The 22,740-nt window shown below is 43.4% G+C and overlaps 1 protein-coding gene across 4 annotated transcripts in view; it reads left to right on the top strand.

Annotated features, from left to right (window-relative positions):
* Nucleotides 1-22,740, top strand: part of RANBP3 (RAN binding protein 3) — a 54,968-nt gene that overhangs the window by 8,293 nt on the left and 23,935 nt on the right. For 2 of the 4 annotated variants that reach the window (XM_087769700.1, XM_087769699.1), the window contains exons 2-6: nt 2,831-2,886; nt 12,325-12,528; nt 18,130-18,166; nt 18,256-18,342; nt 21,046-21,117. In XM_087769700.1, the coding sequence (XP_087625826.1) occupies nt 2,831-2,886; nt 12,325-12,528; nt 18,130-18,166; nt 18,256-18,342; nt 21,046-21,117 (456 nt within the window). The remainder of the gene's footprint in view (nt 1-2,830; nt 2,887-12,324; nt 12,529-18,129; nt 18,167-18,255; nt 18,343-21,045; nt 21,118-22,740) is intronic. The other 2 variants (XM_087769703.1, XM_087769701.1) reach the window with 1 other exon arrangement.

Raw genomic sequence — 22,740 nt, 5'->3', positions numbered from 1 at the left:
CAACCCCTTCCAGTGTTTCACCACCCTCGTTGTGAAAAATCTCTTCCTAGAGATCTGAATCCAGTCTGAATCTGCCGTCTTTTAGTTTAGAACCATCACCCCTTGTGCTATCGCTACTGGCCCTGCTAAAAAGTCTGCCCCCATCTTTCCTGTAGGCCCCCTTTAAGTACTGAAAGGCCACAATCAGGTCTCCCCGCAGCCTCCTCCTCTCCAGGCTGAGCACCCCCAGCTCTCGGCCTGTCCCCACAGCAGAGCTGTTCCAGCCTCTGACCATTTTGGTGGCCGCCTCTGGCCCCGCTCCAACAGCTCCATGTCCTTCCCGTGCTGAGGACCCCCGAGCTGGACGCAGGGCCCCAGGGGGTCTCCCCAGAGCGGAGGGGCAGATATGTTGCACAAGAGTGTTATCTTTTCCACCTTAACTAACAGGACTGGTCAGAGTTGGTTTTACTAGCTGCTTTTCCCAGTCTCATTTGCTGTAGCTGGACACAGTCTCAAATATTTTATTTTTTTCACTCCATTTTCTTCTTTGGTTCTTCCATCCAATAATTTCTTTTTTTCTGTGAGCTTTCTACTGTTCCTGGCATCCCTGTTCTTTTTTTCGGAGTACTCAGTTTTCTGTCTGAATTCGTCTCCTATTTTCTCCTGTTCCTTTACATCAGCTCCTTTGGCTCCCCATTCTGGTCTTTTGCAGCCATCCCGTGTTTCCCCTGCACTTCGCATTGCTGTTGGATCTGCTTTTTTTATTGTTTGCTTTTTTTCTCTCTCAGTACTTCAGTCCTTTATTAAGCACTAAATGGACAAGTAGTTCTTTTCTGTTCAGTCCTCTTTGGTATCTGTGGAATTTGGTACAGGAGTCTCTTGTATGTTGTGCATTACACAGTCAAGTCCCGCTTTCGGGCAGATCTCCAAAAGGGAAGGGCACTAATACAGCATTTTATTGACTGTTTTGGCAGTCTTGGATAAAAGTAGTTTGGTAGAATGCACGCTACTTGTTGCTGTTAATTACAGCATTAATGAATACCGAAGTATCCCAAACGTGGTCTAAAGAAATGAGCATCACTTTGGAGTAAAAGGTTAAAAGCTTGGACCTTTTACCAGCGGAGCCTCCCACCGGCAGGTTCTGCTGCGGCCAAGGGAATCGGAAGGGATCCCTGGCTTCTTTCAGCAAACTCTGGTTTTTGGGACAGGTATAGCGGTTAAGTTTTTGTTGGTGACCTTAGTTAGTAGATTATTTTACATTTCTGAAGTAATTGTCTGCATTGTTCTCATAAGCATTTTTAAGATTCATCAGTATTTGATGAAGAACTTAGAAAACAAAGGGGAAAAAGAGCAGGCAAAATGCTGTAGTAAGGAGCTTTATTTCAGGATTAATTTTACCTTTTGTAGAACAAGTTATGCCAGTCTTGCAAAATCAGTCTTGCAGTGTTTTTGCCGGGTTATCCCTCTGAGTTAGACCCACAGCAGAGCGGAAAGAGGCTTTTCCACCCTCACAAATAAATGCAGAGTTCTTGAAATAATTTTCATATTTTTTAATGTGTTTGTCAGGTGAAGTTTCACTTTTTCAGCTAAACTGATGTAGTAGCTAGCAGTTCCCAAACGGACAATCTCATCCCCTTTTCCTTATGTGCAGACCCAAGCGCTTTACTGATGCTGCAGCTGATTTATGGAGGGTTTTGTGATACTGTCTTTTTTTAAGTACAAGGTAATTGTTCTTGATGGCTTTATATTTCTTTTTTATGGTAGCCTTTCAAGTTCTAAAAGTTTTAAGAATTCTAATTTTCTTAAATGTCTGGGCTTGTTTGTAAAATTGAATAACTGCAAAGGTGGAACTTTTGCGAAGAAATTAGCCAAAATACCGCTTTCCCTGAATCCCGTTGTTCCACAGCAGTCTCATTCTGAAGACAGACTTCAAGGCTGTACTCATCTTTAGCCCTGCAAACCTATAGGAGGGTTGCTGCCTGCGTGGTGTATGTGCAGTTTCTCTTCAAATATAAGTCACGCACGTGGTGTATCAGTTTGTTTAAGCTCTCAGGAAAGCTCACTTCTGCTTTATCCCCTCCGCCCCCCCCCCCCCCCCTTTTTTTTGTCATTAAGGACATTGAGGTGGTTTTGAGGGCGTTAAGGACAACATACACTCATTCTAGAAATTCACTCTGTTCTTGAAGGCTAAATGTTGATGTGCTTATTTAGAAAATAGCGTCCTGCTAATATTTGAATCAGAACTTCAAGTTGAAAGCAAACGTGCTCTTAAATTACACAGAAAAGACTGGTCCCTCTGTAATAATATGCACGGAATATTTCGTTTAAATTGTGCACCTGCAAATGTTGAAGTTTTAGGACCTTTCTAAATGTTTCAATGATGATGAAATACAAGTATAATCAAGTGTCAGAGGTAGGTGACCTTTGGGAAAGGGGTGTGTGGGTGTGTACAGCAAAACTCCCTTTGCGTTAATGCATTACTATGGGGAAGGAAAAGCCTTTGCCTGCAAAACTTACATGTGTTCAAAAAGTAAACTACTGCAGCAAAGGGCCTTTTCCTCCTGATGTACCTAAGTATGGTAAAAGTATGGTTTGAAATAGATCTGGAGGGAGAAGACAAATAGCTTTCAGATATCCGTTGCATTGTAGTTCTTAAAACACTCCTTTTTCCTTTTGAAGATCAAGTCCTTATAATTATATGTTACCAGGAGCCGGTGGAAACAGTTTGTGTAACTGAGATATAACTGGTTTAGGGATTCGTTGTTGGTAGAAGCATCGCAGAATGTAATATTTTCGTATTAGTCAATAATGAATGTGGTTGGAAAAAACCCAATGATTTCTCTTTTTACAGAAAAACCTGCCATTGCTCCACCAGTCTTTGTATTTCAGAAGGATAAAGCACAGAAGGTAAGGAGATGTTGATTTGTTTGTTTGTTTGTCTGTTTGTTTTGTAGCCCTGACGCATTCCATGGTGAGCAGCCGTTTGTCTATATTGTTTTGAAGTTGAAGATGGATAACAGAGCATTAACATTATTAATGGGCATAGGGTGAAGAGGTGCTGGAGGGCTAATGGTGGTGGCATGAAATGGGTAGCTCTTCAAATAGAAGATGGACCAAATCTGTGAGAAAAACTATCTTCAAAGCTGTATCTTGAAAGGAACAGGTGGCAGAGGAGTGCTGACAGTTGCAGTTGCATGAGAAAACTACAAAATTTCTTTTTCTGATAATAGAGTTAAGACAAAGCAAAGCAAACCATGGTCTAGATGATTGCTTTACACCTCAGTATATTTAAATGTCTGTCACATCTTTGGTTAGTAAGCTGTGAAGTGTCTAATTACCTTGGAAAAAGGTGATCCTGTTCCCTCACCCGTCCCTCTACCCCTGCCATGTGTTCCCGTCCCCTGCCGTGGGGTCTGCGGTAGGGCTCACACAGTGTTGAGGTGAGTTGGAGCTGTGCCGTAACCTGGAAGGTGTTCGTTGGGTGAGCTTGTGTTGAACCAAGAGGCTGATACCACTCACCCTGTGACTGCAGAAGGAGTAGAGCTCAGGAGAGAAATTAGAGTTGAAGGAAGGAGGAGGACCTTCCCTTTAGCAGAAACTGCTATTGAATTGAAATAGATGTAATGGAAAACCATGGCCATGTGGACTGAGTGCAGGATAGTTGGCATTCCTTTTCACTTTGAAAGGGACACTCAAAATGCTATGGATGAGTGCTAGGGTGTAGTTTTCTGTACTTTTTTTTTCCAAAATGTAAGCCTGGCAGTTTCTTATACTGTAAAAATATTTTTAGTAAAAGAAATTGATAAGAATCTCAATATATTGTGGTATTTAATTCTGCCTGGTTAATAGTAAAAGCTGTTAACATTTTTTGGGGGGAAAAAAAAGTCAAGGGTACCCTTGTTTCAGCTGAAGCTGGTGGGAACCAAGAGAAGTGTACTCATGTACACGATTCACTTGTTGTTGAGTCACTGGATTGTTGTATTATCTGTGTATCAGAAAATCTTCTTAAATGTTTGAATAGAAATACTGAACCATTTTGGCGTTGGTAGCTTTTCTTTGGTTTGGAACAAGTACCAGACTCAAGCTTTCTCACGGGTTTGGTAGGCATATTCCTCAGCAGGAGCTTGAAATCTTTTGTCAGCTTGGAAAGGATTTAAATCTGTCATTCTTCTAATATTAGCTAATCAAATTAAATGTATCTTAGAGAAAATACTTCAGAGACGTTCCTTCCAATTACATTTTTTACAGTAACCGTTTACAGGTACTTTGGAATGAAGAGAGTGCTAGCGTTTGTGCTATCAGTTTGCATCACGTCGTTTCCTTCTAGGAGACAGCTCCCAATCACCCGCTGTTGCTTAGGCTGTTCCTGAAGTCCCTTCTGGGTTGCACCATGGTGAGTTTTCTCCCCAGGTATCCTTTAACCTGGCAGTGCTTCCACAGTTAGTCTGGAAGCAGTGATCATAGCAAGGTGCAACCCAGGCAGAGCGATGTGGTCCTGTGTCCTTTGCTGGCCTGGTCCTTCAGGGCTAAGCTGGGAGGCCTCGTGCTCTCAAGCTCCTTCACGTTGTACCTTCTGCGTCTGCACAGAGCGCATACCTCCAGTGGCCTGCACACAGTCCATGCCTTCAGTGTTAGGCTGTGCAAGCGCCTGCGTTGGGCTGTGGGACAGATCCGTTGCACTCTGGTATGCCTCAAGAAAATATTTGTAAAAAATCTTAACTAAAGGCTTGATGTCTCTTTGGGCTGGCAGAGAGGATCCAGGGTTCCAGGGAGAGGGATCTGTGATTTAGTCTTCCCAGCTGCCTCGGAGGATGCTGAGGACTATGGTGATGCTGCACAGGTAGCTGTGTGTAGGACAGCCTCTGCTGAGGCACAGCCAGAAAGCCTGTCTGGTAGGGTGGGCTGGAGGGACCGCGTGCGACGAGGCCTGTGGGTGAGCCAAGCATCTTGAGGGCAGAGGGGTTAGAAATGAGTTAGGAATTGATCTAAATACTAAGTGGTGGCGGTGCTCAAGAGGGGGCTGGGCACGGTCAGAACGGGTGCGGAATAGGTCTAGCGTGGCTGGGGAACGGGGCTTGTTCCTTGAAGCAGATCATGAAGAGTCTACCAGTGGCATCTGTCACTCGGTTGCCAATTTCCAAAGTGTAAGAGGTCTAGTAACACACATAAATGCTTATCTTAAAGTGTGTAATGGGTGGAGATGTGCGATTTTCTTAAAAAGGGGGACAGGGTTGGTTAATAATAATTTTAGTAGCTTACACTGTGTGTATTTGAGACCAGAGAAAAAGAGTGAGAGAAGTGGTGCTGTGCTTTTTGCCGTTTTATCAAATAAAGAGCCAAAGCCTGCTTGTTGCTTGTGCCACTAGCTGGTTTTTGGAGCGTTGATACAACAGGAATAGAGTCAGACTGCGGTGCTGTCAGCCAAAGTAACAGCCGCTTCATACGTGTGTATGTATCAGAACCTGGCATTCAGGCCAGCCGAGCGTCCCCTTGATCAGCTTACTCCAGAAAGGGTGACCGAGGTTACGCACTGGTGGGGACCTTTCACTGTATTTTTGGAAAGACTAACAGCCAAGCGTTACAGTTAACGGTTAACTCCATTACTGTTTCCCTACAAGGCGTCTGGGTAAGTGCATTGCCTGCCACAAAAGGTTATCCTTATTAAAGTTAACAAGGAAAATCTATTAACAGGAGTTTTTCCTAGAGCAACGTTTTGAAGAAAATGCAAAAGTAACTTCGAAACAGTTGACAAGCAACACACTTCTGAACTATGTAATTTCTCTATGTAAATTACAATTTTAATTTAGCAAAATGTCTGTCTAGTCAAGTTGGCTTTCTTCTGGAGCCGTAAGCAAAGTGTCCATGGAGGCTTTTCAGTGCCAACCCAGCAGTCCGACAGCACGGGGAGAGTGGGGAGGAGGCATGGCGTTGTGCATTCGATGGGCTCTCCGTGATGACCGTTCGGGTGTTTGCCTGGTGCTCTTCCGCATCCAGCAGCGCATCCTGAGCAGAATTATTTTGCTGCAGTGGCTACAGGCCCTCTCGCTGTTAGGGCCGGGTTGATACTGTTCAGGGGTCTTAACTGACTTTTCTGGACCAAACTCTGTCTACTATTAAGTTAAAGAACATCATTTTTCTAGATATCTCTACTTAAGTTTGTGCTTGTGAGGTGTCAGACATCTATTTCTCCATTAGAAGCTGGAAAATATTCAGCGTGTTGCAGGACAAAATGTATACTAGTCTGGAAACTGCGTTTTTAACTGGTCGTTCCAGCTAAGGTTGTACACAGTTTAGTAAAAGACCAGAACCTGCAGTTTGTCATGTTTGTTTGGAGGGGACAAAAACTGCATGGTGTTCAGAATGATGCCTCTTTAATTTTACTTTTAGTACGGAGGTTCTGGTTTTCTTTTGCAGTTAAAAAGACAGGATTAGTGTATCTGTTCTGATTTTCATTATAGATATCAATTAATGGTGGATGTAAAGTTGGCTGCTTCCACACCTGTTGAGTGAGTCTCCATTTTCATTATTTTCATATCTCCCTAACTCTTTGAGAACCATTTTTAGAATGTGTGAAATAGAGAGTTCTTGCAAACACCTGAATGATAGCATCCAAATATCCCCCTTGTTTATACACTGCTATTCATTTTTCTGACAAGAGCTTCTACTGCTGAGATTCGTTGGAAAACTGCATCAGCTTAGGAAGACTCATAGCTGTTAAGATCTGAAAGCAACATGAACTCCTAACCTTGCTGTGCTAAGCATGGAATATTACTGTTACTCCATTATCTGTCCCGATAACTTATACATGAGCTATACTGTGCTTTTCATAGCGCTTTGGGAATGAAAGATTTCTATTGATAGAGACAACGTTTTCTATGATTGATTTTTGTCACTTGTTAGACTTGTGTTTCTGCTCTGAAACTCATTTTAACTTTGGCCATAAAACCGTTTCATGACAGTTTCTGGCCATAGGTTACCTGAAGTCATGTTATGAAGTTAAATTTTAACATGCATTTTTGAGGTCGAAGCATTCTGAAGTCTTTCTTGCATTTACATGTTGTTAAGTAGGTATAATAGCTCAAACAAATTTAACCAGCGGTGTTGTAAAGAAACAATTTGTCCAAAAATGCTTATAAAGTAGTGTCCTTTGGTTTGCAAGTGTGAGTCGTGGTCGTCTTCCAGTCATTATTGACTCTGACAGTACTAGGATCATCATGACTCCCTAGTCACCAGTAGTACAAAAGGTAGATCTCAACTCGGATTTAAAAAATATTTTTGCAGTTTAAAACGAGCCATTGTCTGTTGCGTAGCTTGCACCTTGTCCTCTTCCCTCCGCCAGCCTGGGTTCGGGGGGAATGGTAGAATATAGAAACGAACGCTTTATTTCTTGCTTGTTGTAGAACTAGTTTTGGTCGGTGTACTGCTTTCTATAGGTGAATTGGTAGCGGTGAGCTTTAAGGATGGCTCTGAGGGAAGATAAGTTATGTGATGTTTGGGTCATGTCCCATACCTAAGTGGTGCTGCAAAATGATGCAAAGGGTTTAAGGGGTAACTGGCACCTGGGTGGGAAAGGTAAAGGGGTAGTTCTGGAGTGAACACGGATTGACGCCCTTAAGTTGTTAGATCTGTCATCATGGTCTTAACTGTGGAGCTTTAAAAATAGATGTGGAGTTGTAAAAGTGATTTAAGTGATTAGGAAGATGGCATTCCCATGTAGTCTGGAGAGCAAGATTGAATTGAGAAAAGAGAAAGTTGTATTAGACAACACATAAAAGTAGGGATTGGTTGAAGTCCTGGTTTGATGTTGTGTGATTTGGAAGTGCCTGGGTTTTGGTGGTTTGAGGAGGTGGGCGATTAGAAAATGTTGTTTGTGCCATGGGCATGACTTGTAGGGTTAGGATGGTGGCAGAGAGAGAACTGTGGAGGAAGCAACTTGTGTAGGGAGAGGTAACAATATCTCCTCTTCCAAGCTCTCTTAGCATCGTTAGCACAGCTGCCGGGGGGTTTTGTTAGGGAGACCTGGTTGAACTGTGTTACGAGTCAATAGTATACTTAAGGAGTTCAAATTATCGCTTAAGAGTTCATAATTGTAAATATATTGCTACACTGCTGCACTTAGCAGAACAATTGTAAACGTATTTGGAGAGGACGGTCGTGCAAGGCAAAGCTTAGAGGAATACGGAGAGGCTGGTAATGTCTGAGGCTACTGAGAATACCAACAAGAGTTGTCCTCAGCTCTGAGCAGGTGAAGGTTGTGAGAAGATACACAGAGTCCTTTGGGTATGGGTGCTAGTTTGGGGAAAATGAGGAAAGGAGGCATAAATAGCACAACTTAGAATCGGGAGGAAAAACCAAGAGTGTTTGTGCCAGTCTGTAAAAAAGGAATATTATTTCCTTGCCTATATTTGGTGGTTTTAGCATCATGGTAGTCTTAGCTTTTATGTATTTCTTCATGACTCTCCTTATTTCCTGCAATGCAGAGGAAGCCGACTCTCCAAGTAGACTTTTATGTATTTAGTGTAGGTGTGTTATTTTTGTGTTTTAATAAAACAGATGTTGTTTGATCTGGCTGAGCAAGGTGAGTTTGTGTAGGTGGCTTCCTAATCTCTCCACTGATCTTTGCCTTAGTATTTAGGAGACAGGAACAGATTTCTGCCAGGTTCTCCCTGGAGCTGTACTTGTAAGGAATGTTTCCTCTGGAGAGGAGGAGGCTCAAGGAGCGACACCGGCCAACACAGCCATAAAACATTGCAGCAAAAAGGAAGAGAACGAACTGTTCTTCACCAGCTCCAAAGAACTTTGAACAAGAACTTAGATCAGAATTTGTGAAGTTAAGAGATTAGAAGACACTTTCAATAGTAAGCATGACTGAAGGCTAAAATGAATTTTAAGAGCTTGCGGTTTCCCTTGGATGTGCTTTTTTGAGAACAGCTGTACAAACTTCTGTCTGGAGCAGTTTTGGTTTGACAAATCCTTGAGGCCTTTGTTGGTTTTGTCTTCCATGTCTTAAACCGCTTGCTATTCACAAAATTCTGAAACTTCCAGTAATTTTGGATCCATTTAATATATTGATTTTTTAAAAAAAAAAATAATTTTATGCATTGACCTGTCCAAGAAATTCTCATCTTGGCGTCAGATTTTTCTGCATAGAAGTGGTGAGTGGAAATAATTATTATTTTTGGTTTGTTTCTTTTCTGAGTCTTGGAGCACATATTCCAGTTTTGCTTAGGACGGAAATCAGATTTATGCCGGAAGGTTACCTTGCTTATTGCCCTTTTTAAAATACTTGTCATGTATTACAAGAATTACTAAAATCTGATGCAAGTTTACTTAGCCTACTTTGAAATGCTCTAAACTGTATTGATACGAATTACTTGCCAAATAATTTATTGTCATTTCCACTTTTAAGTATATAGCACAAGTGTGCGTTGAATGTTCTTGCCTCTTCTTGCATTATGAGCAATTTTATGATCTGTAGCTAGAAGTCAGCGTAAATTACTGGTAAGGCTCCTTTTGTTTTTTCTTTGAATTTCTCCAGTTGCTTGCTGAACCAAGCACGTGAGCTCCTACCATCCGCGTGATCCCCTGAGAAGGGGTTCAGCAGGATGGGCTTTTTGTTCCTTTAGTTTCGTGTTGGTTTTTTTGAACCTGTTATAGACTGGTTTAATTTGATGCCTTCCAGCTCTCGCTCTGTGGGAGTCACTGCATTGCCCTCCTCTACGCCACTCATGATTTCATAGTTATATTCCTGCTCCTTTTCCCTCCAAATTCTGTGCGTTATGGCTGAGGAATAATAAGGTATTCAGCTATTTTTATGTGGAAACACTTATGTACCCTCTTCCTATGCATTATTTTGCTTCTTATGGACACTGAATCTTCTTAGTCATCTTCAGCCCCAGAGTCTGTCTGTCTACAGTTTCCCAGTCATTCCCTGTTGCTTGCAGATGCCCGGGGATGGCTAGCTCATCCCGAGGTTCATTCTGGCTGGTGACAAGGATGGTCTCCCCCGTCCCCGTTCCCTAGTACCCTTCTGGTTATAGCTTTCAGCGTTTTTCCCACCGTGGTTTTTAGGGTCCCGTCCCTCCCCTTCCCCCCAGGGTTCTTCAGAGGCCGTGTGAGTAACGGTGGGGTTGTCTCCATCGCCTGTACTGCGACGGACGGGGTCTGTGATCTGTTCAGTCCTACTGCAGTCACCTCTTCTGAGGTGGTGTGGAGAGCCCGACCTCCGGAGGAGCGGGAAGCTGAGCAAAGCTGGTTATGCTGGCAGCTCTCTTCTGATCACCAAGCCGAAAGCTTGCCAATTCTGATAACTGTTGACGAGGCGATAGAGTTTAAAATGTTAAAACCTTTCTGAATGTTTCCTGAAAACTGGAAACCTGGCTGGATCAGCGAGACCCAACTTACCTCCCGTGCCGAGGGAGAGCCGCTGCTGAATGCGCGGCCCTGCGTCTCTGCTCGGCGCAGGGGAGCTGCCTCTGGCCCGGGGATGGCCGAGGTTTGAAGAGGTGTGGGGGAGAGGACTGTGCCGTGAGGTACGTGGGGAGGGTTTGGGGTAGCGGAGCGAGAGGACCAGAGGACACGTGCAACGTAAGCCATGAGAGAAATCAGATCTTCAGTGCGGCTGCTTGCATAATTGCTTTTGTGGTTAGTGTGATGCCGGTAACTTGTGACTTAATTCTTGTGCTTTTTTTATGTCTGTCTCCCCTTGAAGGGGAAGAAAACAGTTTGAGTGACGTTTGGAATGCTGTTAATTTTGGAAGTGAGGCTTAGCATAAAAAAGGGACTAGGAGCAATGGGTATAAAAGGTCGAGTGGAGGACTGAGGTGTTTACCCCTTGTCTTTACGTATGAATAACACACATAGGTTGTAAGAGCTGTGGCCAGTTCCAGATAGCCTTTTCGTGCTGTCCTTCTGAGCCAAAGAGGTAAGAATAGCGGAGTGCTAGGCTTCGTTTAACTTTTGGCGACAAACAAAAACGTTTCTTTAGCTCTTCTCTCTCGTTCTGTGGGGTTTTAAGTTAGTGATTGGGTCTGTTAGTAAAAGCTTCATATTAAAACCAGAAAACTTTGAAAATACAAAAATACAGCATCCCCAGCTTTATCTGACATTGTTATCCCCACTGAATATATTTTGACTATTTTGAGCCTTAATGATAGTCATTTCTTGCAAAAATTTAAAACTTTGAGTAACTTCATCGAACTGAAATGAACCTGCTGAGACAGTTGGGTGTATTGCTGTCTTTTAAGAATTGCTTCTCTTTGAGGACAGGCCAAGTCATAGCTGAAGAGCTTTGGGCCCTTAAGATTTAAAAGCTGCTGTTTATTTTTGAGGTTGCTGTTTACTCTTTTGCATGGACCTGGGAAACGATGAGCATTTTTAATCTCTCTTCATTCTGCTGAATGCTTTCGGAGAGCAAGCCAAGGTTGTGTGCTTCTTAGTGACATGTTTGCCGAACGGCTTGATTCCCAGATACTTCACCATAAGACACAGGAGGCTTGGCCCACAGACCGCGGCTGGGAGAACGTCCTTGGCCTGCGTATTATCCCTGGACTATAATTTAGTCCTTTATCACAATACAGTTGTTCAGGCTCAAATAACTTTTTCATTCTTCAGACATGTGCAGGATATGGTAATGCTTAATTTTTGTTCTACAAGTGGGGACCTGCAGCATTAAATGATCTGAAGAAATGTAAAGAGTCTGTGGCAGAAGTTCAGCGAATATCAAACCCCGTTAGTGTGCACTAGCTGTCCTATCGCCCCACTCCTTCAAACAGACCTGCAAACTTGTTGATTTACAAAAGAAAACATTGGTGTTGCTTTTCAGGTAATTCACCATCACATGAATATGAAAGGATTGTGTCTTGTGTGACTGTTATAATAATGAATTTCTGTGGAGAATTTGATAATCAACGCCACCTCCCTCAAACGGGGTCTGAAGAAGCAGTGAAGGACAGTTATTTACAGTAATTGTCTAATTCTTATGTCTGAATGTGGGGGTAAAAGCAATTAGCTGTCCTTTCGGCCTTGAGAGAAGGAGGAGTTAAACCCCAGCAATGCCGTGGCTGGCAAAAATGCTCTTTTGCTGGGGACACTGACATTTTTAGCTAACTTTCAAAAAAGTGCATTTGATCCAATGGTTTTTGTGGGGAGGGGAAGCTAATTCAGCGAGCAGGTTCTGGTACCTGGTGTGTGCGTATTTTAATGGGTGTCTCAGCAGCGAGCAATGCCTTCTGCCATCCTGTGAAGTCAGTGGAATTTGAGAAGGGATTAGCAGATCCTCTCACTAGGGCACCGCTCTCGTGTTGCAGCCTTGCACTGAAGGGACGTTGTCTTTTTTGCTCCCAGTCCCCTGCAGAGCAAAAAGGTTTGTCGGATTCAGGCGAGGACTCCCAGGGAGAGGTTGAGCCCCCCCACCATGGTCTGGGTCACAAAGAATCAGCTGGCGAGCGCGACTCTGAGCACCCTGCTCCCGCTGTTGCCTCAGTCAGTGCTACCCTGAGTCCCGCTTCTGAAGCCCAGCTTGCTCCTATTCAACAAGAACTGGCAGGGGTAAGTGTGATCCTACCAAGTACTTCTGCTGCTGAGGGGATGAAAGAAAAAAGTCCCTTCTACTAGGAGGACTCTGTTACTGTTAACTTTAGGTAGGGCAGCTCACTATCCGCCTGGTTCTCTGATCTCAAGCGTTAGTCCCCTCTAAGCTGTTGTTTCAATGAGTAGAAATGAAATTTGTTTGGGACTCCCTGGTGGGTGTAATTATAGAAGACACGTCAAGTATTCCTTTTAACATTTAGGGTGTAAACTGTGTGTTTGCTAAGGATAAGAGCTCTTCTAAATGAGTGAGGAAGCGGGGAGAGAGATACGTATGAGGGATTTGCTCCAGGCAGGCAGAGGAGGATCGCGTATTCCCTCTGAGCCGTAATGCTGCGGCTTGACAAAGCGAGCAGCTGATGCTGTTTCCACTGCACATCAACAGGAGCTTGTCGTGCCAGCCTGTGGTGTGCCTAACAGATTAAAAGCAGCAAGAAAGATGCTAAAGCAGAATTTTGAATGTAGGTACTTGGAAAAAAAGAATCAGTACCTTGAGGTAGGAAAAGCTGGAAGTGCTGTTAATTTGAGATTTTTCTACCGATGCAAATATTTTGTTAAAGATTAGGTGACTAAAAGACTGCTACCATACAGTCTTTCAGAGCAGTTTTAAGTGTTCATAATCCTTCTGGTTGGCGGATCGTGTGTTCTTGGTGCAGGTGGGTGTCACTGCCCATTGTGACCACACACAGGAGACGCGTACTCTGACAGACCTTTGCCTGTTAAGGCTGCTCCACGCGGTACCTGCACACTTTTCTTGCACTAGTATTTATTTTTTTTTTCCAAGAATGGGCCGTTTCAAGTAAACTCCGTGCCAAATGGATTGTCACGACAAGGTACAAACAGCTGGAGGTTAAGCACCTTTCGGTGTCCAGACTGTCAGGTGTTGCTTGAGGACCTGCTGCAGAAATCTTTCTATTTCAATTTTTTTTGAAGGTTAAAGTTTTCAAGGGTTAATATTTTAAAATATAGCTGGTAAACGTAGTCACAGACTTTTATGTCAGTTTTCTATCATTTGAAATTGCTGTGTTACTGGAACTGGCCAAGAGAACTGTATTAACCAGACTTTCAGGAAAACTGCAGCAAGTGGTCGTTATCTTAGGCTTGTTCCTAAAGAGCAGAAAATCTGACCCCAGTTAACCCAGGTCTGAAAGAAATTTAAGAACCAAAAATGCTGTTGGGGAATGTATGCAGGAATTCTTGGCTGTACGCAGCAGATATATCTATGCACCCTTGAACTTCACTCCATTCACTTAAATTTATGGAATAGTACAGTGCTCAGTATAGGCGTGTAACTGGCCTTCATGTGCACTGGCAAGCATTCTTCAGATTATCCCAGTTTCTTAGGGTAAAACTGTCACTTACCTTGACATACCCAGAAGGTGGATGCATCTTCAGAGTGCTCCTACTGGTTTGCTGGAGCAGAAGGTTTCACGTCATCTTCCCAGGACCTTGGGAAGATAGATGAATTAAGACTGAGTTCTGAAGAAGAGACACTTCGTGTCTCTTATTTGCTCGGTGTTGCTTGTACAGGCACAGGCGGGTATTTTTGCGAAGACATTAAGGTGGTGTGGCCAGAGATAACGGCCTCCTGCGGAGCTGCTGCTGCTGTCTTGGCTCTGGGCCGTCTGACCCAGCAGCCTCCAGCAGCGTGGAGCCGCGCTGGCCGCGCTCCGTTCTGTACGAGTTCTGCTACAGCTCCTAAGCAGCAGCCATGCTTAGCAAGGTGCAGAGCGTCTGGGTCGCAGACTTGCTGTACCATGCTCTGAAGTCCTTTTATGTAGGACTTTTTGCATCTTAAATGTATTTTTCAAAGATAAACGCTGTAAGTGTACTCTTAGAGATTTCACCTAATTATGTTGTCCTTTTTTTGCTTTACCTGAGTTCTCCCTTGCCTTCCCTGTTTCTGCTCGTTCTTGTGAATAAACAAAACCTGACAAATTTGTTGAAGTTTGTGTAAGTCCTTCTGTTAGTTTGTTGTAACAGCTGTGTGAGGAAGTACTGGGTGTAAAGCAGCAGTATTTGTACTTCAGTATGGAATGATGAATTACTTTCATTTGCACTTTTAAAAAGCAGTTGGTAGCCTTTAAAAAGGTAATTTGGTTAATGAGCAACGAGTCAGAATTGTAGGAGCCTCCGTTTAGAAATAATTGTAACTTTTCTATAGCTGGGTTTCTAAAAGTAAGGGGAGGAGGGAGTAAGTGAAAGGTGGCTTCTGTTCTTAAATGAGGAGTCAATTGTAGGTTGGGTTTTGATGTTACTGGTTTAAGTGTCTCTTCAGCTTCTAATTTCAAAGAACCGAATGGAGAGAAGTTGAGTCACCTTAATGGCTGCTTATAGGATGAGATGGCCCTGGCCTTCATTTCTGTTGTGGAGTACGCTTGTGTAAAACACCTATTGCTGTAGAGTACAGATTGAGTAGCCTGGAAAGAGAGGCCTGGAAGGGAAAGGCTGGGCTGCTTACAGTTATCACTAGTTGGAATCTGATGGTTTTTCCAGTCTGTGGAGTAAACTGTTTTGTCTAGTCTCCCCAGTATCTCCCAAATAAGCAACACTGGTGAGCAACTTCTGGCTGTGGTGGGAACTTACTTGATAGTATGGCTTCATAAGAAAATGAAGCGTATGCCAATACAGCGCATTGGTGTACCCCACCCCTCCGTGTCCTGTGCCTTTGACTCTGTCAGGTTTGACCAAAGATGCTGAGAGGGTTGGAGATCTTGGCCCTGGACTCGTCTGTGGTCTGGGGGTAGAGGCAGACTGGAGAGGAGGGACATCGTGCTGCCTCAAGCACTTGGCTTCTCGCTGCAGGTTATTCCACGTTGCTTGTCGTCTAGGTAGGACCCGTGGGAGATCAGGGTTCGTTAGATGTGTGCGTACGGCTTTATTTTCTTGAAAGCCTTTCTTCTAATGATGAAGGATTTAGGAATATTTTTCAAGATCTGTAAGAGCGAATTGGTCATTGGTGAAAGCATTATTATAGCAAGAAAACTTGAGATGTATCCAAGGTTGAGGAGACCTGATAGGTGAATGCCCAAGTAATGGGGAGCAAATATTGACAGCAAGTTTTTTAATAAAAGCAAGGAAACAGAATAGCGTGTGTCTTTGACTGGATGCCGAGTATAACAAAATTTTAAAAAAAAAACAGCTGCTGGTAGTGTGGGTAACTGCAGCGGGGCAACTTGTGCATAGCCTCATTCATTTGAAAACAGATCAGACCTGAATGTCTTAAATGCTCAGGCAGGAGTTTCAGTACTGAGGTAGACGTAAACGGGGTTCTTTGGCCTCTCTGTGCTTGGGGTTCAACCTCGGGGGTTATGACTTCTTCCCTGGCCTTTAAATTCCTGAGTCCATGAAAGATTTAAATCTGGTGGGAGCTATTTGCAAGGTCTGTCCCAGAATTGACAGCGTGAGCAGTGTGTGAATGGACAAGGATGGGAGGGAACATACCAAATGATCTAGGTGTTTAGATGCTTACGTAGGAAAAAATACATTTGAGAGAAACAGAGTCCTTTTTTACTTCTGTGGAGCATCTGCTTTGCCTGGGGTTGGCAATGTCCGTAACGGCTGTAACGCTTGTCAGGTGTCCTTTAGTCTCCTACGACTCTTGGAGCAGGGAGCATGGAGATCGTTCGGGGAGAGCAGATGCCTAGCTCTGCTTTGCCCTCGGTAGGTTACAGGGTTGGATTTGGACGCTGATGCTCCTTGCCCACTGAAGGTGGTGATGGTGTATTTTAGTTGTGCTTGCATCAGTTAATGAAATGACAATGATGTGATAATTTGAAGCTTGTGCCCTACAGGTTTGACTTTCTTTTTATCTGTTTTACTCGAGCATTGAGAATACAGCACATAGTAGGAACAGCTGAAGTTTTTGAAGTTCAGGAGGAAATCACTTATTGATTTTTAAGGATTTTTGCACATAGAGATCTGCAGTTCCATTCATGCAAATTTTTTACCAAATGGTTTCCTTTTGCTTTCAGGATTTTTGCTAAAAATTGAAATGAATTGCCGGTGTATGTGAGAACACTTTCTGTGCAAAATAGATATTTTTTTTTTTTTTTTCCCCTGACTTCAGATGCTGATTGCTGAAACAGATGACATGGTTTCCCACTTTAGCCTTATCTTTTGGGAAACTAGTGTATGTTGGCAAGGGAGATGCCTAATGAGGGTGGAGTACTTGACCAACCGTGTAGGAAGAGCGCGGATCATCAAATACAGCGTTAATGCGACTGGGCAGATATGTGTGGATGGGGGGGTGTTCCAGAACTGTCAATAGCTTCTCATTCCCTATGCTAAAGGTTTCAAAAGTACTTGACTGGAACGCTAGCGAAGCAGCTATACTTTTCTATTAATGTAAAACAAAACAGAAAACCCCTTTAACTTAATTGCATAGGCAAAATGCAGTGTAAATGGGTTTTTATTAGCATCAAATGAAATAGTAGAGTAGTATCTAGATTCTAAATATATGCAGTGCTAAATAGAAAGTTGTGTACTTTCTGGTATTCTTATATCCGAGGCATGTCTTTCAGATGATAGTGCTGTGCAGCCTTAACCAGTCCTGCCGTGTGTTGCCCAGTCCTGGTGTGTCTGCCTGTTCTCCATGCCACTGTGTGGCTAGCTGCAGCGGGGAAGGACGAGCCCTGGGGCTGCGGTGGGCTACGTCCTCCCCAAGTCAGGCAAGCTCTGAAGTGGGGCTGTGGAGGCGGCGTGTTCGTCTCTGCATCCTGGGGCAGGAGTGGGACGAACGGGGTAGTGTGGGTCCAGTACATCGGGAGGTTTTGTAATGAGATGGAGGTGCTCATGCTGCCCTGGTCACCTTGCGTAGTGAAAGGAATCCATCATGGGATTATGTTTTGCAGGAACAAGGGAAATTAGATCAGCTGAGGAACTGGTAGAGCAAGTAGAGGAGAGAGACCTAGAAATCCTCAGAAAAGATGTGAAACTTCTGTTGAAAGACTTTTTGAATATTGTGATAGTTGGTAGCCCGTGATGGTTCCTGTTTTGTTCCTGGTACTGTAGAAGATGCTAGGAGACTGTTGTTAATTCCTGTCAAAATATCATGGTACTCGTTTATAGAGCGTGCTTTGAAAGGCATTCCTCCAACGCCGTCCCTTTGTTGAAGGAACTGATGGCAGTTACATTAATTAGGAAAAGTGCTTTGGAATGAACTCCCAAATAATGGGTATGTTCATGATGAGCTTGCAACTTCTATCATATTTTTTAAATCAAACCAAGTTAAAAAATTGTCATTTTCAGATTTCCAATATATAGAAAATTGTAACTGTAATAATTGTTGCATAGTCTCTAAGGATGTTAGTGCTTGGATATGAATTTTCGGGTGTCTTATTTGTAAATGAAATATTTTGTATCAATCTTATTTAATAGCATCTGGGTGAAACTCAATATGCCTACATGTAAGTCATAAAAATAATGCTTTGCCTTGAGGGTATATCATTGACAGTAAAGGAAAAAAATCTCCAAACTGATGATTACAACATGTGGATGTATCCAAAGAGATTGAAGTGTTCAGTATGTGATTTTTGTTTTATCGCTCTCATCTGATTTCAGAGATCAGCAGATGGATCAAGTCCAGAAGATGGAGATGGTAAGAGATTTGATTGTAAGGTTAAAAACCACAAGTACATGTCTCCCCAGGATTTTGTGCGTTTTCTCTAACTGCTTTTTTTTCTACAGAATCCGATCGAGAGGATGGGAGCTACTGTCCACCTGTAAAGCGTGAGAGAACTTCATCCTTAACTCAGTTCCCTCCTTCTCAGTCAGGTAAATGTTGTTACGATATTATATATGAGGTGGGTTTCCTTCTTATACTTTTTTTTTTTCCCCAGTCATGTCAGCAATCTTATTACTGTCTGCTGTGCTTTGGTTTAAGACCACAGCAACCATGTACTCTGACTTTTTCTAGGGTCTGTGTTAGCAAATTTAGTGAAGCCCGAAAGAGTTGATAGATGTGTGTGTTAAAATATTTTCTATCTGTAAGTTTATATATATTTGTAGTTTCAGCTTTTAATCTTCCACTGTTAAATTGAAGAATTTACCAGAAATCTTTTTTTATTTGCTGTGATCACATCGCTTCTTAGCAAATTTATATAAATGCTACCTTTTTCTTAGTTACTCTCCTGCCAGGCACATCTTCCAAGTCTCAGGTCGTGCTTAAGTTGTTTTAGTCCTTTCCTTTCCTCCCGTTCCTTTTAAAGTGGAAAGGACTCGGTGCACTTCAGCAACGTCCTCACCTGGCCAAGGCAAGAGAGAGCGACCGCTGCCTGGTTGTGTAGGCAGCCAAGGCAGCAGAACCGCTGGGAAGGCCGGTAAATTCTTGCGATTCACATACAAGGGAATGGTCACGGTTGATATTTCTGTTCACCCACAGGATTGGTCTTTCAAGTTCATGCCTTCTCTCTTTATAGACAATGAGAAGTTTTTAGCTTTGGTTGAGAATTATTTTTGTTAAGAAATGTCAGTGCTTGGCTTCGCGGTTTGGAGACTTAGCTACTTTGTTTCCATCATCTTAGTTGAAATAAAGGAGATGAGAAAAACAGTAAAGGAGAGAGCAGTAAAAAATATTCCTTTAACATACAGCACATTTGGGAAGTGTGACTAAAACATGAAAACCTAGTTATTTTGCTTTTAATTTTAAAGAAATAAGTGACTATGGAATTTAAAATGTAGTTGCTGATATTTTATGGGCACGGTACTCTCGTTTCATACCACCAGTGCTAGGCAGGGGATTAAGATCTGGATTTTCTGGCTTGCAGCTTAGCGGGTTTCAAGGTGCAGCCCTGTTGCTTGAGTACAGCTCAGGGGACCAGCGTCGCTGCTGTCTGCTGGCTGATCGCTTAGTAAAAGAACACTGCATGCACAAGAATAATGAATAGGATTTTTTGTGCCCGTAGATTTTTCTTTTAGGATAACAGAATGTGTCTAGCCTGTTAGGAGCTTCCTTATTTATTGGACCTTATATTCCCTATCATCACTATAATCCTATAATCACTAACTCTTCTAGTCTGTAGTGCCTTTATCTTTTGAGACTAGAATCTCTAAAATCTCAGATTTTGGTTAACGCTAACATTTGTTAAGAAGTGGAGGAAAACAATTTGACTCTTCATGGTTAAATACTGGATGTTTCAGGGGTCCAGTACACTTCCTCAGCCCCTGCTTGGCTAGTGCGCTTTGGGTATGGTCGTTAGGCCCTGTTTGACTCCCTTGTTCTCTCCTGATGTGTGGTGGTGTCAAGCAGTGACAACTTTGATTAGAATTGCAACTTCCATAACGGCTTCTTTGAATATTGCTGACATTATTTAATGGCCTTGTTTTACAGCAAATCTTTACTTTCCAAACCTCTTAAAATTTTTGTGTGGCTTTGTTTCTCTCAGGGTAGGGAAATTTTGCTTATATGGAACCTGCATTGTGTTTAAGCTTAAGGCAGGCCATAATAAAGAGAGAGAAGACGGAATTAAAGGAAAGAAGCAAAATTGGGAAAAAAAAAATCTAAAACTTAAATACAAAAGGCAAGTGCTGCATCTTTTAGTATAACTGTGTTCAGAGATGAGTTACCTTTCTCTTTTCAGCATACTTAATCTGCTTCCACAGCCTCAAAAAGCTGAAAGAGCTGATAAATATTGTCTTACTTTACCTCATGCGAGATCATCCTTCAGAGACAAAACCCTCAGCCTGCTACTGTTGTCTTGTGACGCTTGATGCATCTACCTCCTGCTCTGATCATTGCATTTCATAAACTGCATTGTCTGTGATATTTTGTACAACACCAAAAGTACTTCGACTGCTGAACAGGGCCCCCACCAAACTCCTCATTGCTCGCTTCTCTAGGTCCCAGCAAAGGGTAGAAAAGAAACACTCTCCTTTGCCTGTTCCTTTCACACATTTTTTGCTTTTTTGTTGGCTGTTATGCTGCTGAAGTGTGACATCTGGAAATACTCCGATGTACTCTCCTCTGTTTCTGCAGAATTTTTGTCCTTGCAGGACAGTTCAAACCTAAGTTGCCTCGCTCTTAGTGCAAACCATGCTCTTGCTCTTAAGCCTTTTGAGGAGCCCAGGTGTTAGCTTCCACTGGTTAGCAGGCATTACACTCCTTTCTACCCTCTCTGCAGAGGCATTTTGAAATGTTATACATATTTTATAGTGGTATTATACAGTCTAACATTGGTTTTAATTTCTAGTTCAGATACGATTCAGACTGGGAATCCTGTGTTTATCTTTCCTCCTGAATAAATGAAATCTGCTCTGTCTCTCTTTCAGGAGAAACTAAGGGGATTTTGTGGACAATGACCTGTTTACTTCCGTGGCTGTAATACTGTTTTAGTTTAGAAGAAGGAAAAACCTAAAATAAACAAAAGTGACTAGAAAAAATCGTTTTCAATTTGCAGCCTTGATACGTCTGGGAATGGAGTTTGTAATTAAGAACAACATACACAACTTCTCTTTATTTTTCTTTTTCCTTGACTGCAGTAACAAAGAACAACGTCTTTATGCCATCAAGCTTCTGTGAACCCTCTACAGGCAATTCTGACTCAGAACCAGGTGAGCTTCCTCATTTTTCTGCTTTTTCTCAGCAAAGTGCTGTCAGGCTGCCACGATCCAACGTACTCTGATACTTCCGAAGCAAGACCCTATCTGGGAGAATGGAAGTGGTGATGGTTCTGATCTTACAGCTGTTCTCTTCCTCATTTTGTTGCTTGATTTCATGCTTACTGGAGGTGATTAAAATAACAAATATGAAAATTCTTAAATGCTTTGGGGAGTGGTGGTGGAAGACTGCGATATGACTCTATGCCCACCTGTTAGCCTCAAGATAAAACTAACGGGAAATTGTCATTTATCTACTTCGGATACTGGTTTTTTGATTTTGAAAATCAAATCAACCATAATCTATGGTCATGATGATGTTCATATATTCATATATTCATACTATCGCTTATTTTGTTAATCACTGTTGTTCTGCTGTTTGGTGTATAGCACATTGTTATCTTATGCTTAAATGGCATGAGAATAATCATACAATCATAAAATAGTTTAGGTTGGAAAAGACCTTTAAGATCATCAAGTCCAGCCATTAACCCAGCACTGCCAAGGCCACCACTAACCCATCTCCCTAAGCACCACATCTCCCCGGCTTTTAAATCCCCCCAGGAATGGGGACTCAGCCCCTGCCCTGGGCAGCCTGGGCCAGGGCCTGACAGCCCTTTGGGGAAGAAGTTTTTCCCAATACCCAACCCAAAGCTGCCCTGGCGCAGCTTGAGGCCGTTCCCTCTCGTCCCATCGCTTGTTCCTGGGGAGAAGAGACCGACCCCCCCGGCTCCAGCCTCCTTTCAGGCAGTTGCAGAGAGCAATAAGGTCTCCCCTCAGACTCCTCCAGACTAAACAACCCCTGTTCCTTCAGCCGCTCCTCGTAAGACTTGTTCTCTAGACCCTTCACCAACTTCATTGCCCTTCTTTCGACACGCTCCAGCCCCTCCGTGTCCTTCTTGGGGTGAGGGGCCCAGCGCTGAGCACAGGATTCGAGGGGCGGCCTCCCCAGTGCCCAGCACAGGGGGATGATCCCCGCCTTGGTCCTGCTGGCCACACTATCCCTGATACAAGCCAGGATGCCATTGGCCCTCTTGGCCACCTGGGCACACTGCTGGCTCATGTTCAGGCTGCTGTCAACCAACACCCCCAGGTCCTTTCCTGCCGGGCAGCTCCCAGCCGCTCCTCCCCACGCCTGCAGCGTTGCCTGGGGTTGTGGTGCCCCAAGTGCAGGACCCGGCCCTGAGCCTTGTTGACCCTCACCCAGTTGGCCTTGGCCCATCGACCCAGCCTGGCCAGGTCCCTCTGCAGAGCCTCCCTGCCCTCCAGCAGATCAACACTCCCACCCAACTTGGTGTCCTCTGCAAACTGACTGAGGGTGCCCTCGATCCCCTTGTCCACATCATTGATAAAGATGTTAAACAGAACCGGCCTCAGTACTGAGCCCTGGGGAACACCACTGGTGACCGGCCGCCAACTGGATTTAACTCCATTCACCACCACTCTCTGGGCCCAGCCATCCAGCCAGGCTTTTACCCAGTGACGAGTATGCCCGTCCAAGCCATGAGCAACCAGTTTCTCCAGGAGAATGCTGTGGGAAATGGTGTCAAAGGCCTTACTAAAGGCCAGGTAGACAGC

The sequence above is a fragment of the Nipponia nippon genome, unplaced genomic scaffold, assembly GCF_047370975.1.
Source record: "Nipponia nippon isolate SJK-2023a ecotype South Korea unplaced genomic scaffold, ASM4737097v1 scaffold_31, whole genome shotgun sequence".
Lineage (NCBI taxonomy): Eukaryota > Metazoa > Chordata > Aves > Pelecaniformes > Threskiornithidae > Nipponia > Nipponia nippon.
The sequence above is the reverse complement of the archived record's forward strand: the minus strand, read 5'-3'. Positions and strand labels throughout refer to the sequence as shown.